This window comes from Acipenser ruthenus, chromosome 40, assembly GCF_902713425.1.
Source record: "Acipenser ruthenus chromosome 40, fAciRut3.2 maternal haplotype, whole genome shotgun sequence".
NCBI classification, from domain to species: Eukaryota; Metazoa; Chordata; class Actinopteri; order Acipenseriformes; family Acipenseridae; genus Acipenser; species Acipenser ruthenus.
The window spans coordinates 3,249,104-3,265,504 of NC_081228.1; the positions used below are offsets into that span (position 1 = coordinate 3,249,104).

General features: G+C 38.9%; 1 protein-coding gene across 1 annotated transcript; it reads right to left on the minus strand.

Moving 5' to 3' along the window:
• Positions 1 to 1,832: 1,832 nt before the first annotated feature.
• Positions 1,833 to 11,037, minus strand: LOC117397228 (fibrous sheath CABYR-binding protein). Its single transcript, XM_059010400.1, has 7 exons — positions 10,935 to 11,037; positions 10,394 to 10,548; positions 9,677 to 9,856; positions 9,382 to 9,452; positions 8,855 to 8,881; positions 8,196 to 8,317; positions 1,833 to 4,989 (listed from the first exon to the last, which is right to left on the minus strand). Exons 3-7 carry the CDS (start codon positions 9,828 to 9,830, stop codon positions 3,537 to 3,539), a joined length of 1,827 nt encoding a protein of 608 aa, XP_058866383.1. The 5' UTR covers positions 9,831 to 9,856; positions 10,394 to 10,548; positions 10,935 to 11,037; the 3' UTR covers positions 1,833 to 3,536.
• Positions 11,038 to 16,401: the final 5,364 nt, after the last annotated feature.

Genomic DNA, 16,401 nt, shown 5'->3' on the forward strand with positions numbered 1-16,401 from the left:
GCTGTTCCTAGTAGCTGAATGATCTTAGAGGATCCAAGTGTTTCTGCCTCAAAAACATGACAGGCAGCCCATTCCATACCCCCACCACTGTGAAGAAGTGCCTCCTTCCCTCTGTCTGAAATCTATCTGCACTTCATTTCCAACTGTGTCCTCTGGTCCTGGTATCTGTACTGAGCTTAAAGTAAGGGTTTGGGTTAACTATGTCAACACTTTTTAAGATTTTAAACACAAACATATCCCCCTCTGATCTGGGTTACAGTCCAAATATTCATTCCTTTCAGCCTTTCTTTGTAGCTCAGTCCTTTAAGCCCTGTGATTAGTCTGGTTGCTCTTCTCTGGACTCACTCCAGGGCCATAATGTCTCTTTAGTGTTGTGGTGACCAGATCTGGACAAAGTAAGGACACATATATTCTAAGATGCATTGGCTTGAAGGTGAGCGCCCAATTTTCAGAAAATGTCAAAGCTTTCTTTTGGAAGCCATTGACTTAACAAATAAATGCACAGAACCTACCTTGAACTTAATCCTGAGACAAAATCAGATGGACGTGTGAAGTGTCTACCAGATAAAAGGGACCTGTATCTGTTTAAGTAGTGACAGACAACTGATTCAGTAAAGAATGCATTCCAGAACATTGCATGTATCAGGCTGGGTAATAACAGTTGTTGTGCTTGTGTTCCTATGGCTTTAAGATGAAGTGTAGGAATCAGCTTTCCAATGTAAGGTCAGCACACACCAAGATCTAACCTACAGACAGACACAGCGAAGAGTGCATTCATCTGGTCCAGGTGAACGGAAATTAGCTTCACTTGAACAGCTGGATTTGTATGCCTCTTTGATATGAAAGGTTACAGCACCTTTTACGAAAATAGATTCCAGGCAAAAAATACCCAGGCTGCATCCCAAAGCATCCTGCTACAAGGTTACACTTGTCTTTTTTTTCACTTTTGTAACCCAGTTTTAAATCGGAACAGGAGGTGGCTTACATTGTTTTAATGTCAGTGGGCTAGCAGTTTGGAGCTTGCATTAAATAAGCTAAGAGGAGGCCCCTAATTGAGATATCTAAAGGTCTTTTTTTTTTTTTTTTAGAGTAAGGAACACCTGATTTATTTACATTTTCATCGTGGGGACAAGTTACAGTGTCAGCTCACCTCGATCCACTCAGAGCTGAGGCTGTGAAGAATCAAGAGACGACAAAACTCATTTCATTAAAACCTGATTTTAAAATACCTTGAAATAAAAACAAACAATGCTTTTCTGTACACCATTTAACAAGGCTCTCTGTGCCTGGACGTCTTCAATCAAACCGCAATGCATGCTATTGATCAGCAAGAGGTAAACTTGGGTCTTACTCTTTATTTAGTGTAAGGGGGAGGGACTCATATAAACACGATAGAATTGATAGGAATGATAGTTATTATTGTTTCCTGTCTTTTGATATCCCAGCAGCTGCAGTGTTCTTGCCATAGGCAAACTCAATCAAAATGATCCCCTGTTCCATGACGCTATCAGCTTGCAGGCTTAACAAAAATACTGCATTCACTAACAACGGACTAGCAATCACATGCCTTTCAAGGAAACTGGCTTGAATATCGCCACAGAACAGGGAATTAAACAGATCACATAGCGTCTCTTTGTTATTAAGAACCACGTTTTGAAGCTCCACATCATGTCAGGATACAGTATTTTAACTGAGTGCATCTCTTTAAGCATATAAAGAACATATTGCCCCAAATTCTCTATTGAATTACATTCTTGTACTTGCATCCTAGCCATTAATTATACAATGTGTAGCACACCATGCAGACAGAAAGAAGAGACACAACAACACAATGTTTTCAATAGCTGTTCATTTATACCTCCACCAATTGTTCAAAGGTGATTAAAAAGAGTGAAGCCCAGTTATGCTGAATAAATCACATTATTTTACAAGAATTCAAGGCAGACACACTGGATCAAGCAATACAATAGGATATTGTAACAAGCACTGAAAAACCCATGGAAAAACCTGCACTGTATAGCCCACACTGCTGGTGTAAACCGACTGTTCCTCGCATGACTGGTTTATTTGTTCCCTGGCATTATTCTGCAATCTATAAAGCTGGATCTCTGTATTGAAAGTCATGATGTAATAACTGAGGAACCTAAAACACTTTGCAGACTGGTCGTCAGTGGCACATGGTGGCCCTACATTGTGTTTAGCAGGTTGTTCTATGTTTTGTCTAGCCCCTGTACAGTACATTACAAACTTTAAATTCAGTGATGGAAACACATGTTGCATAGCAGTTTGATCCATTCCTGGTTTTACTATGAGTTTAATAAGACACACGTGAGCTTGTTACCTATACACTGGGGCTGATAAAACCTGGAATGGGTGAAACTGCCATGCAATAGGAGTCTTATTTCTATTATTGAAATTCTAGAGCAGATTACCTTCAAAAGAAGATTCTTTCAGCTGTTACTATTTGCAAACCTGGCTGGAATTTAGTAGATTTAAAAAAAAAAAAAATCATGACCATTTTATGAAGATATAAAAAGTGTACATTTCTCACATAAATCAATTAAAACATTAGTTCTAGAAGATAAATGTAATAAATGCATAGATTTGTACTCAGTAATTATATTATATAGAAGTCATTATCATTTTACTTTGCTCTGTGATGTATCTTTAGTATGTTTTATTTCACATGATTTTTGTATAGCAAACAGCTTCACCCAGTGGTCAATTGTTGTAACTGTGGTGAATGTCAAATGGTAAATCAAATCTGCATTCACTGCATGAGCAATGCCAGTTCATCACAGATATGGTTACATCTCCAATATATCTTTATTTTCATATTAGATCAAGTTTATGCTAAAGAACCTGATTGTTGAATTTGTCTTCTGTATTATTCAGGCTGAAATCGACCTGTTTAATGAAGTATGAATCATCTGACTGTAATCAAACTCCAATTTACAATCAAACAATGACATGCAGTAATGATTCATTTAATTAAAGCTGCAGTGTTCCCTCTTTATAATCAGTTTTAATCCCAGCCCATGACTTTTGATTGATTTAGATGCAACCAATTGCACATGACATGATCAGCTAGTGATTTTATCCCACTTGGTAACCCATCTAAAGTGTACATTTTCATAGCAATGTTGCAGTTTTCCCAAGCTTTTCCAATAGTTACTATACATTTAACATAGTTTACCATGGCATGCAATGCTTTTAGACTTGCTTTACCATGCCTCTCTGGGCTATGCTATGCTTTTACTATGGGAAACATTTCAAAGGGATAGTACTGCTCCATACTTGACCTATTTGTACAGTACAAGCATTATTTGTTAAATATAAATGTCCACTGGGAATAGAACTTTGTCACCTAGGGACACTGCACCTTTAAATAAAGTGACAGGCATTTGTTCACACAATTACAAACAGAGCAAGGGAAGGAGATGGCTTCACTTCTGCACGCTGCAGTATTTAGATGACAGTTTTCATTTGATTCTCTCATGTTAAACAATCATGGCCAGGAATAGAAACTCAATAATTTACTCTACCGTATTGTCAATGTCAGCTTCAGTATTCTCCTTTGCTTCTGCCTCTTGTTCATGTCCTACTTCCTCAGCTTTGTCTACAGCTCCCTCATTCCCAGCCTTATCTTCAGACTGGGCTGCTTCTGTTTGCTCGGCTGGGCCCTCTGTTTCTTCCTCCTCTTCCTCATGTAGTTCTTTGCTGTCATTCTTGCTTTCGTCTGCTTCACCTTCCAACCTTTGTGCCTGAGCTTCTTCTATGGGTTCCTCAGCCGTATTTTCTGACCGGATTTCGGTCTCCTCAGCAGGGACCTCATTTCGTTCTACGGGTTCCTCAGCCTTATCTTCTGACTGGATTTTGGTTTCCTCAGCAGGGACCTCAGTTTGTTCTATGGGTTCCTCAGCCGTATCTTCTGACCAGATTTCGGTCTCCTTAGCAGGGACATTTCGTTCTACGGGTTCCTCAGCCTTATCTTCTGACTGGATTTTGGTCTCCTCAGCAGGGACCTCAGTTTGTTCTATGGGTTCCTCAGCCTTATCTTCTGACTGGATTTCGGTCTCCTCAGCAGGGACCTCATTTTGTTCTACGGGTTCCTCAGCCTTCTCTTCTGACTGGATTTTGGTCTCCTCAGCAGGGACCTCAGTTTGTTCTATGGGTTCCTCAGCCTTATCTTCTGACTGGATTTTGGTCTCTTCAACTGGGACCTCAGTTTGTTCCTGAAGGTCTTTTTCAATGTTCTCGCTTTCTGCACTTTCATTCTGAGCTTTAGCATCAACAGTGGCTTCTTCCTCTGTCTTGAATTGTGTCTCTGTTGTATCATTCTCACTAACCTCTACTTCACTGTGTTGCTCTGCCTGGTCTATTGGTTGAGTTTCATCTACAGGGGCTGCAGAACTTACTTCTTCCTGCAGGTCCTCCATCACTGGTCGAGCTTCTATCTCTGGTTCATCTTCCATTGCAGTTTCAGCTTGTTGCCCCTGGTCTTCTTCTGCCTTAGCTTCATTCACAGTAGCAGCAGGATCAGCTTCTGCTTGGACCATCGATTCTTCTGAAGGTTGGTCACCAGTTTGAACTTTCCTTGGGGTCTCGCGATCTTCATTTGCATGGTCTCCTTCCTCAATCACACTTTCCCCTGCACCAGTTGCAGCCTCTTCTTTTGCCGCTGACTCCAAAGTTTCTTGAGCTGAACCTTCTGGTTCAGTAACTGGATGAGTTTGCAGTTCCTCACCACAAATGTCCTTGTCTGCGACGCCGACAGGTAAAAGTTCATGGGATGGCTCCTGTCCCAGTTCAGTTGCACAGACATCTCTGTTTGCTGGATCACCAGCTTCTCCAACTCCCATCAGATCGATATCCAGTTCATCAGCACAGATGTTGAGGTTTGCAGTGCTGGTTGTTGCTACACAAGCTGCTTCTATTAATTCAGTGCCACAGATGTCAACAGGCTCCTTATCTTTACTTGATGTGTCTCTGAATAAAGATGAGAAGAAAAGTTAGATATGCCTATTGATTAAGAAGGATTCTTGGTGCATTTATTTTACTTTGCAGAGAAATACTAAATTCAAATTTAAATATTAAATTATAAGCAATACAAAGCTGAATTTTATCTTTAATTGATGCTTTATCCCAATCCCAATAATGAATGAATTGGCATGTAAACCAGTTTTATAACCAGTTGTATAACTGGCATGTTGCCCCTATTTGGGGAAAAAAGGCTTTGATTCTATGTTTTTTCAGAACCTCTGAAATATGAAACCCAAGTGAAAACCCTGCTGTTACGGTGACCTTATCTACAACCCCCCTGTGTATTCTGGGAGCTTCGTTGCATTCATTGTGTGATTATGACTAATATCCCAGCTCCCTGCTAAAGCAGGACACATAAATCCAAAATGCCCGTGCTTTAGCAGAAACAACTGCAAGTGAATTTTGGTGGCATAACAATCAACGGATTTGCTTGTGTTTGTTAGCGTTGTTGAATGCAAAGTGATCTGATTAGATAATGAGGTATAGTCTTGTTTGTCACAATGTTGGTTAAGCACAAATGCAACGGTACTCTCCATGTTAACTCAATATTACACCAGGGGTGTTCATTGTTTGAGTTTGCAGCGCCTGTCTATAACACATTTGCATATGTACTGTTATGTATCTTTCTAACAATAGTACTACTGTATAGAATTAAATGCAATTTTCCTCAACATAGCACACTGTCCTCCACTATACATACAGTATAAATCAATGTAATGATGAGAGCACTTGGGGTACAGTATTTGAGGAATCCCAATTTGCACAGTATTGTATCATACATCTATACTGGAATCCCCATTGCTAATACCCATTGCATTCTAAACGTTTTATTTAGTTTGTTTGTTTGTTTGTTTATTATGGCGTAATGTATTATGTTAAACGTTATTATTAATAACAACAAGGTACATACTTTCCTTGAGGGTTATACAGATATAACAAGCAATGGTGTTACTGCATTGTGAGGGTGTCACTTAATGTCACTCACAACAGCATGGAACAGTGACTATTGTTTTATATAGAGTGAATTGTGTTGCATCATAAGTTTTATCACAATTGGAATTAGATACATGCATACAGGTGCCTCAACTATATCCCTGTAGCTGGATACTGATATCTGTGCACTATCACATCATTTCCCTTAGTAAATGTGAACTGATTGTGTTTCGTTCAATGTATTTACACAGCAGCTACCAGAACAGCCTTGACAGCATTTTACTCTTGGGAACAATGGTGGTGTCTCATTAAAAAAGGTTTATCACTGTTATTAGTTAGTCGTTTCCAAAGAGGCATCCTAAATAATACAATGTCAAAGTTGGTTGTGTCACCAGACATACACAAACACACATGCTTTCAGGTCTGATTCAAATTTGTAATAAAAAATAGTTAAATTGTCACTGGTTCACAGCAGAACTGCATAATAGTTTCCCAGCTGAAAAGATTTTCATATGCTTTTATTTGCAAATTATTGTTCAAAGGTGCAGGTGTCGACTATACTGATCTAAACAACACAAACAAACAAACAAAAACTGTAACAATCGGCCTGACTTTCAAGGACCTGAACCAGGCTTACATTCTTAATTAAATAACTTAAGATCTCATGCTGAGAGTCTATGATTGCAGAGTTTGCCCCTCGTGGTTTTTAAATCTATTTCTGTAAATGCTTTAGCTGCAATGTCATTGACACAACTGTTCTAATCCTTTTGCATTTCAAAATGCAATTTATAACACATTTTTTTACTTTTAAAAACTCTATGATGATAAGAAAAAAACAAACAAAACAGATGCAACCTCCCTTAGTAACGGAGCCCTATTTGGAAGGACAGACTCCATTCATTTTAATAGCATATATCTAGACTAAAAAACAACACAGGGTATTTACTGAAGTGTTCTTTCCTGCTTCTTGACAGTTAATAAGTTTAAATTGTTTTACACATTTAAAATTGGTGTGAAGCATGAAAATGGTACTGAAACTAATGAAAGGTTTTTAAATGAATACACTTATATCTTAAGTCTGATGCTCAGGTGCATTCAAAACACACTATGCACTATGTAAGGATGATCTATTATTATTAAGCGAATGCAAGTCTGCATGCTACCATGTCCCTCCCCCACACGCATACACCCCCACACATCCACATACAAAATCATACACCAATTCCCTGTCTCCGGTATTAATTAAAAGAACTGAAGGCGCAGTCTTGAAGCAGCTACTGATGTTTGGAATTAGGGTAATATTTTTTTTATGTCCTCTTTCTGCTACTGAAGATGCAATTAATCATGCCTTATGACACTGTGGTCTTGTGAGACTCAGAGAACTAAAGAATTGAAGGAGTCTTCATGGGCTTGCCTGTTAAATTCTGTGTTACTTATACATAAAACATTTTATTATAGGGTAAGGGGTTTTTCTATGCTTAACACACACACACAAAAAAGTGCCACAGTACACAGCATCTCACTTTCCAATTGTGCTATACTGCTGCCCCAAGAGATGCCTCTGAATATGTCTACGCACTAAATCTGCACTGTTCTGACCTCAATTCATGAGCTACAGCATGCATGTACAGTGCACCAGTCCATCTAGTGCTCAAATGTTGTAACACTGAACTTTAACAGTCAGACACACCTTCATATAGATTTGTACATACATAAATCATTTTGCCCAAAAGCCTCGAACACAGGCTTACATTTGGGTTTTCAAATGAAAATGAATATACTGTACTTTGGAAATACATACTTTGTCTCCAGGTGGTCCTATAAAAAATGTAGCCACAAATACCATACATTGCTAATAACTTTAGAAATTTTAAAGTATTTCTGGTTTGATTTTGTGTTCAAAGTATTATGCTGAAAATAATTTGTCAATTTATTTGTTGAATTTTATAACTACATTTTTCCTTGTCAAAAAGCTGCTCACACTAAGCAAATGCTTAGCATTCAACTAAAATAATATGTTTCACCTGACAAACTAATACAAGCATGTATATCATTATATATGATGTTTATTATAAAATATTGCATGGACTTATTACAATACAAAAATGAGATCTGTGCGTGTCCCTGTCCTGCTGCTGCACTCAAATCATTCCTACAATGGCAGTGGTGGTGATGGCTGTCTGCTCTTGTCTGGCTGACATGTAGAAAACGCAACTCACTCATTCTCAGCTTTTGCCGATTTCTTCAACTTTTGCCGGACTGCATAACCTCTATAGGAAGCCTGGATCTTTAAGATGGCTTCTTCTTTGTCAGGGCTGTCAAAATCCATTTGCTCCCCTGCCTTTGTGAAAAGAAAAATGGTTTGAAACAAAACCCGACTGGCCCAATTGTTTTTCTACGAATGGTAACTTAAATAGTAAAGTCAGAGAAAGAATTGACACAAAGTATTTGATGCCAGTCTTGTTGCAATTGAAAATGCTTTTGCATACTATAGCTAACGATCAAGCAGCAACTGGTAATCTCAAATAGAAACCCTTCCATGGCAGGTTTCAAGTACATCCCAAAAACTGGGCAAGATCAAACACATCCAGCTTTTAAATGCATCTAGGAATTACACTTCAGTTTCATTAAACATGTGGTTTTTTAGGACTTTAAATAACACACATAAGATTTCAGCCACCGTAATAACACTTTGCAATACATGATTATTCTCTGCTCTGGTTGTGACAATACTACTCCATCTAGTGGTTTAAATCTTGAATAGTTATTTTGAAGTAAATTAACCACAAGGATTTCTATGGTCACCATACATAAGGTGATTTAGTAGTCCATGGCACGTATATGATGCTTCCTTAAAACTTGTGTGATTCTTACTTACCTCTCCACTTAGCAAATGTGAATCTGTCTTTAAAGGAAAACAAACATAATGCAACATTAATGGAATGAACATGATGTAGATAAAGTGGTGATTTACTGATCTTCAACATTAAAACCTAGTGACCTTAGCATAGCAACAATATATTATCCATACCCTTTGATTTTGTACCTAGGTTTTTTCTTAAGTAAATAAAGCTGAAATGGTTGACTCTTTAAATATATGTGACTTTTACTACCCTGTGTTCTGTATGCTTCCCATCTGTTTCCAATCGCCTGTCTAAGTCTCATAATATCAGCTCCTTCTCAAATATTTCTGTATCAGCAGAGGTAAGCTAGCTAATTATTACAATACAAATACAATAACAACAATGGAGAGACAAACCAAACTCAGTTAACACACTTGTATTTTATATTATACCCAAGACAGATAGACAGCTATAAAACAGAGATTGAAATAGATTATTTAGCTGGTAAATGGCGACCTGGTTTACTTTCAAATGCATAGGTCTGAATGATATTAACATTTACCTTAAATGCATGGTTATTGTAAAACCTGTCTTCAATTGCTGCACCCCATTCCACTGGATCTATGCCGCTTTCTAGAAAATAATAACTTTGATTTATTTTACCCCCCATAAACATGGCACTAAATATTAGCCACTGGGCCATATCGAATACATAAATCGATACAAACACACAAAGGAAATATGTTAGCATGTACAATAAAGACCCATAGCCACCAACTATTAAAATGTTTTGTAAATAATTGTAGTCAATAAATGAATAAATAAATAAATAGACGAATGAAGGAGTGCATGCTTACTCTCTCTCTCTCGGAGCAGTCTTTTGAAGTACTGAGCCGCGAATGCGGGAATGTTTTTGGGTTGCTCCCTCAAGACCTCCCTGGCAAGCCCCTGCAGGACGTTCCCAAACCCCCGGGGAACGCGTAGCGATGTGTTTGAGAAAGGCACCGACATCTTCACTGCTTACAGCTCACGGGTATCTAGTATGAAAAATAAACGTTTTGTTTTGTTTTGTTTAGAGTTTATTGCAGCCACCATATTCACATAATGATGACACCTGATCGGTTGAGACATCGATTGTCATCTCTTGTGAATTGTATGTGATGAAAACGCATGGTCTACATTTAGTGACCCACCTTCTACTAATTACTTACATCCTTAATACAGCGACATGCTGTTTGGAAGTGTAATATATCTGAACCTTTATGAACTGACTTGGTGGAGCTGTTAAAGATGCTAACTATTTATTTATTCAGTACTATTGTTATTATTATCATTAATGTTTATAATAAATAAAATGTTACATCAGAATAGCACTACGCGATCATTACATTACTAACTTTATATTTCCAAGTGCTATGTCCAGCATGCAATCAGCTATGTCCTAAATTATCGTCTCTATACTTTATCAAAGCAAATATGCGTGTTTTATAACTGCATTACATGCTTCTGTTTTTGAAAGTCCGTTCTGTGTCTCTATTATATTGATGTTTTTTTACAGTCGTAATGTTTCTTACCTTCTGTCTGGAAAGCAAGTTGCGGTTGCTGTTGGAGTCGTCTGCTGCTAGGCAACGAACTGACGGGCCTCCTTTCCACGGGCCCTAGTGAGGGACAAACTTCACGCAGCGAGCACCGTGTTGCTGTTCAGCTGGTACCCGTGTGTTCATCCGGTCTTTTCTCACGAGAGCAAGGTAAATGTTTTACAAACACAATGTTATGGTAATATTACGTAATTGTAAAATACATATAAATAACATTAAGAATTGTCTATTAAACTTCCAGCTTTCTCTAAAATAGTTGAGAAGGTTTCCTATTCTAAACTGCAAACGTTCATTTTGTAAATACAATAATAATAATAATAATAATAATAATAATAATAATAATAATAATAATAATAATAATAATAATAAAATCCTTGCAAAATAAATGGCCATGGTTGTAAATAAAGCCCCCAAAACGGTTGGAGTTACCAATAAGTTAAGGTACACAGGTAGGCCTGTACTGTCTGGGTACATTTGGCAGGTAATAGTTTCTATACTTTAATACTGATATACTTACATGTAGAACCGGGACGCATATATTTAAAAACTACACTTTTGTATAATTGTATAAATACATAATTCCAGTTCCATGTAAAGCATACAGCAGCATGAAAAGAGCGCAGCAACACAAACAAAAAAGATCACAACCAATCCACCTGTGATCAGGCTCTGATTATAAAACAATGCCCGAGTTATCATTGGTGTTAATGCAATGCTTAAATAGATATGGTGTTAGTGTTGATCAGGGTTGGAATGTAAGCATGAAGCAGCAAAGCATCTCCATACAGGAGGTTGCTCTTGAGTATCTGCTAATACTGCAGCTCCCACTGAAACCGATTCAAAGTTCCAAACAACCCTACTGTTGCCTGACTCTTTCAGTTTCACAGCGACTGTAATGTGTGCTGGGCTGTGCTCCACTGTAATGTGTGCTGGGCTGGGCTGTGCTGTACTGTAATGTGTGCTGGGCTGTGCTCCACTGTAATGTGTGCTGGGCTGTGCTCCACTGTAATGTGTGCTGGGCTGTGCTCCACTGTAATGTGTGCTGGGCTGTGCTCCACTGTAATGCGTGCTGGGCTGTGCTCCACTGTAATGTGTGCTGGGCTGTGCTCCACTGTAATGTGTGCTGGGCTGTGCTCCACTGTAATGTGTGCTGGGCTGTGCTCCACTGTAATGTGTGCTGGGCTGGGCTGGGCTGTGCTGTACTGTAATGCGTGCTGGGCTGTGCTCCACTGTAATGTGTGCTGGGCTGTGCTCCACTGTAATGTGTGCTGGGCTGTGCTCCACTGTAATGTGTGCTGGGCTGTGCTCCACTGTAATGTGTGCTGGGCTGTGCTCCACTGTAATGTGTGCTGGGCTGTGCTCCACTGTAATGTGTGCTGGGCTGTGCTCCACTGTAATGTGTGCTGGGCTGTGCTCCACTGTAATGTGTGCTGGGCTGTGCTCCACTGTAATGCGTGCTGGGCTGTGCTCCACTGGCACTTTGCAAAGTCATATAGAAAGAGGAAGCACGCTTGTTTATAATTTGATCATGTTTAGAAAATGGCTGGTGCTCATCACCCCCATCCTGACACATCCTCCTTACAGTTTCTATTCATGCAATCCTCTACCTGTAGTAATTGCTCAGAGGCATGCTAAACAATGCAATCCCCTTTCTTAAGTCTTAGTAGTGTTATCAACCTTATACAGCTTACTGATAATACGTTGGTTCTGTGCATCTGTATAGATATATTCTATATACCTCTCTGTCTATCAGAGGCTAGATTAGTGTGTATAAAAGTAAGAGTGACGTTTGTTTTACTTCCTCTTCTGTGCACTAGATGATGGTGTTAATGCTTACTAATATACAGTTGTAGTCAAAAGTCCACAAAAACAAAACTTATGTTACAGAAGATTTTTCCTATTGTTTGTCTTCAAGACATTTCTAGAAATTATAAATTTCCATTGGGGTATGTAAACCTTTGACTACACTGTATACTTTGGCTTTGTAAACCTCTGGATGGTAAATATGTTTATCTAGGGTGTTCCCCTATGCGATAAGCTGTTTATCAAACAGCAACAATAACAGCAACTGCAGTCAAATTCGACTGGAGAAACAGCAACAACAAGGGCAGAATGTATTTGAATTACATTTAATAAGAAGCCAGTTAAACACATCCACTATAGACCGTATAGAGCATGCTTTACAATGAAGGATATACAGGGTCATAAATATAATGTATTGCAAATAGGGACCTATACAATTAAGTGGATTTATACAGGAAACTAGGGTAGAAGCAAGAATTAAACAGTTTCTACAGTGCAATTATAAGGAAGTTTGAAGCAGGTACAAAAATAAATAAATAGTAAGAGTGAAAGTAGTTGCTAATTCTTTTTTCATTATTACAGTCCTGTTTTGAGATCATTCTTTTATTATGTATTTTAATTTTTTTAATACAATTAGACATCCATTTTCTGTTAACCTTAAAAAAACAAAAACATGGCTGTTTGGATAATTAAAAGAGGCCTCTGTGTAGCAAGCAACCCAAAAATCTAATTGTCCATAAGAGTCTCTTCTGTCTTGAAATATCCCTTATAAAAGTTTTGACGGTATTTTTCCACTTTTGTCATGCTTTTCCCATGGTTATACAATGCCTTTCCCATAGTTTACCCTGGTTTGCAATGTTTTTTTTAATATGCTTTACCACACCTCGCTGGTCTTTACAATGCTTACCAATGCCATACCATGCTTTCACTGTGCTTTGTTACACTTTGCTATGCTTTCCCTGTGGGTCCAGTTGTACATCCACTGCTGGACCTCCTGAACAAACCTAGCTGTTTCCTCTGACTCATAGTCGTATAATCTCCCATCTGACTTGACCTCATTGCAACAGTAAGTGCGTGGTTTGCAATAAGATGGACATTTTGATAGCAGAACAACATAAACCAAATGTTGCTTTTGCTCTGCCCTATTCTTGTAAATGAGAAACTAACTAAAAAAGAAATAGGGGAATTACAATTCCATGAGAAAAAGATGTTGACTCGATAATAAAACCCTGTGCTCTGGGTATTTCTAGAGATTTTAAATTTGACGTCTGCTGTTATCTCCAGAAGGTGGGTAGAGGCACAGTAGTCACATCTGTCTTGATGAATTAAACACTTGAGAAGACTAGAGATAGCATTTACCTAAATACACTAAATGGTCATATAAAGGGTATTTTCGGCTGTATTTAGCCTCCTGAGCACTGTATAAAACAGAGGCTTGCTGGAGTTTCTGTATGCGTGTTCATTTTGCTCCAAGGGCTTCTGATTGGATGGTGGTGCCCGGAGGGGGTATGGGTATGTAAATTGGACACCCATTTTTCCTGGCTGGGTTCATGTTGGGGTCATATTGCATTGTTCAAGAGGCCTTCCCTTCACTGTATTTCCTGTACAGTAGTAAAGCTGACACAATAATCACAAACAGGGGGTATGTGACCATTCTGACCGGGAAGGAACCTAAAAAAGGAAAAAGATTATTCATACCAAAAAAAAAAAAATTCTAGAGGCTTTAACCTTGCTACATTTCCTGCACTGGTCGTTTTTGGTTTATTTCCACTTGCAGTCCGTTCTCAGTTCAAACTATCTCCACTGTCTCTCAGATCATTGCACTAAACCCATGGAATTCGACAGTTGATAGGAGATCCATTTTTCATCACTTACTTTCTGGGTTGACACAAACCTCCTGCTGCATGGTTCCATATGCGTTGCTTGCTCGACACCAGTAAACCCCGCCATCGCTTGCCCGCCCTTTCATTGTTGCAGTGCTGTTTGTTCCATTCCCCAGTATTGCGTTGCTTGTGTTAAACCACACGACCTGGGAAGCTGGCTCACTCTCCACAACACACTGCAGTTCCAGGTACGACCCAGGAGGGCAGTAGAGGGAGCGTCCCACCAGAGGCTGGAACCCGTCACTGGGAGACAGCCGGTGATAAACCATCTGGTTTAGTGGGGGATCTACAATGACAGAAAATAATGAGGATAAAACAACTCCATTCTCCTCTCACCATCATCCTGAACCTAAATGGACTGTGAACCCAATTCATAAACTTTTAACACTGTTACAAAAAGCACAAGACTGCAATGAATTCATTGGCGCACTAATGATATTTAAACTGGGAACGCATGTTTCAAATGTAAGCGTGTCTTACTACGATAGCATGGAAAACCTTCAATATGGTGACAATTTCTGATGAAACTAGTTTGCGCCTGAATTATATTTGAATATATTAGCATTATCAAAACACCATGTAGTGCCATTATATTAGATGTCTATATGGCAAGGCCATAATTAGTATTTAATTTGGCCCTGGGTTATTAAGAGAATGATTACAAAAGCAGTCTTTTCATAGTAATTTGTGTTGCAGTGGTACTTACATTTTACACTCAAATGGACGTCTCTTGATATTTGCGTTTGGAGTGCTATGTGGGTCACGTTACAGGTGAATACCATCGCCTGGTCTTTGGCTTTGGGGAAAAGCCGAAGATACCTATAGGCAGAGAATGAGCCGTCTTTGTGTTTCTCAAGGTGGTCAGGTTTGTCACCCGAGCTCACCAACGCCCCCTTGTGAAACCACTCGATGCCAACGCTCGCTGGGTAAAATCCACGAGCGACACATCTTAGAGTAAACTGTGCACCTGCTACCACTTCTGCATGTTGATCAATGCTTATGGAAGGACGCACTGTAGGGTGAGAAATGTGAGAATCAGTGAGGTTGTTCGTGCCTGTGACTGGCTGACAGAAGTTGTATGGCTTTGGGATTAATTGGTTAGTTTGCTACTATCACTACTGTACCCTCTTCACATAGAAAGTGTGATTGTGAAGGAAGTGCATGGCATGCAGTTGGTTGGATAGGTTACGAGTCTTTCTAAGCTTTCTGTTGTAGAACCAGGTGTAATAGTGTGGATCAAATTACTTTCCCTTTTAATGATATTTGTTAGTTTTGATTAGAATGAGGGATTTACATTGCAAACATTATGATTAAGCCAATAGTTCAGTATTATCCCCTGGTTCTTGTAGGATCAATTTTATTTTATAGATTATACTGTGGCACAGTTCAATGCTGGTAACCTTTTTTTTGTTTATTTTTTTATAAAGAAAAAAAGTGGATGTAGAAAATGATTTTGTACTTTACCGTAAACCTCCAGTCTAGTGCCTTCTCCTTCACTGTCAATAGATTGTATTGAAGATGGAATCTTAACTTCACAGTTATACACTCCAGAATGGTTAAAACTGATATTGGGAATGTGTGTCGTCACAACGCATTCAGATACGTTATCCAGGAGAGCCGGATGAAGCAGCACACAGGCAGCGCTGCTCTTATCCAGGTAGTGTTTTTCTCCTTCTGGTTGTCTTTTGTACCATTTGCCATACACCCTGTCATCCCCGGTATAGTTGAAAGAACAGTTCATTGAGACAGAATCCCCTTGCAAAACTGTGAGATGTGGGGGCTGTGAAATCTGCAGTTCATTGGCAAGGAGACCTAGAAAAATACAGTTTAGAGATTTCAAGCCTTCTAATGTTCATCAAAATACTGCTGCCCGCTTGATTGCAACAGTCTATCAAAAACACCCTTGAATTTTTTTTTTTTTTTTTTTTCTGAGCTACAAAATGGTTTTGGTTGATGGTTTATAACCTCCTAAACAGCTCACGGAGTGAGGCAAGCAGGTTTCAAGCAGGGAGGAACACTAACGAGAGAAACATACACAGTGTGTCGATGCCATGATTTTCTTTCCAAACCTTTAACCTGTGAGCTGCCTGCCACACTTCAGCAGTTGCTTTGGCTTCACAGGTAATGATGTCTGTTAATTCCTGTGTTGCCCAGCAGTGGATTGATAAAGGCCAAAGATAATCTTCCATGTGTCATAAAACATCATTTAAAAAATGCAAACAGTGTTTTATTGACATTTAAAACATACAGAAAAAGAAGAGATCACATTTCATACTGTGATTAAAATGTATATTGGCA

Coding starts and splice junctions, on each gene's coding strand:
- LOC117397228 (XM_059010400.1), bottom strand. CDS start 9,830: ATGTCGGTGCCTTTCTCAAACACATCGCTACGCGTTCCCCGGGGGTTT. Junction 9,453..9,676: donor ACTGCTCCGAGAGAGAGAGA/GTAAGCATGCAC, acceptor ATTATTTTCTAG/AAAGCGGCATAGATCCAGTG. Junction 8,318..8,854: donor CACATTTGCTAAGTGGAGAG/GTAAGTAAGAAT, acceptor CTTTTCACAAAG/GCAGGGGAGCAAATGGATTT.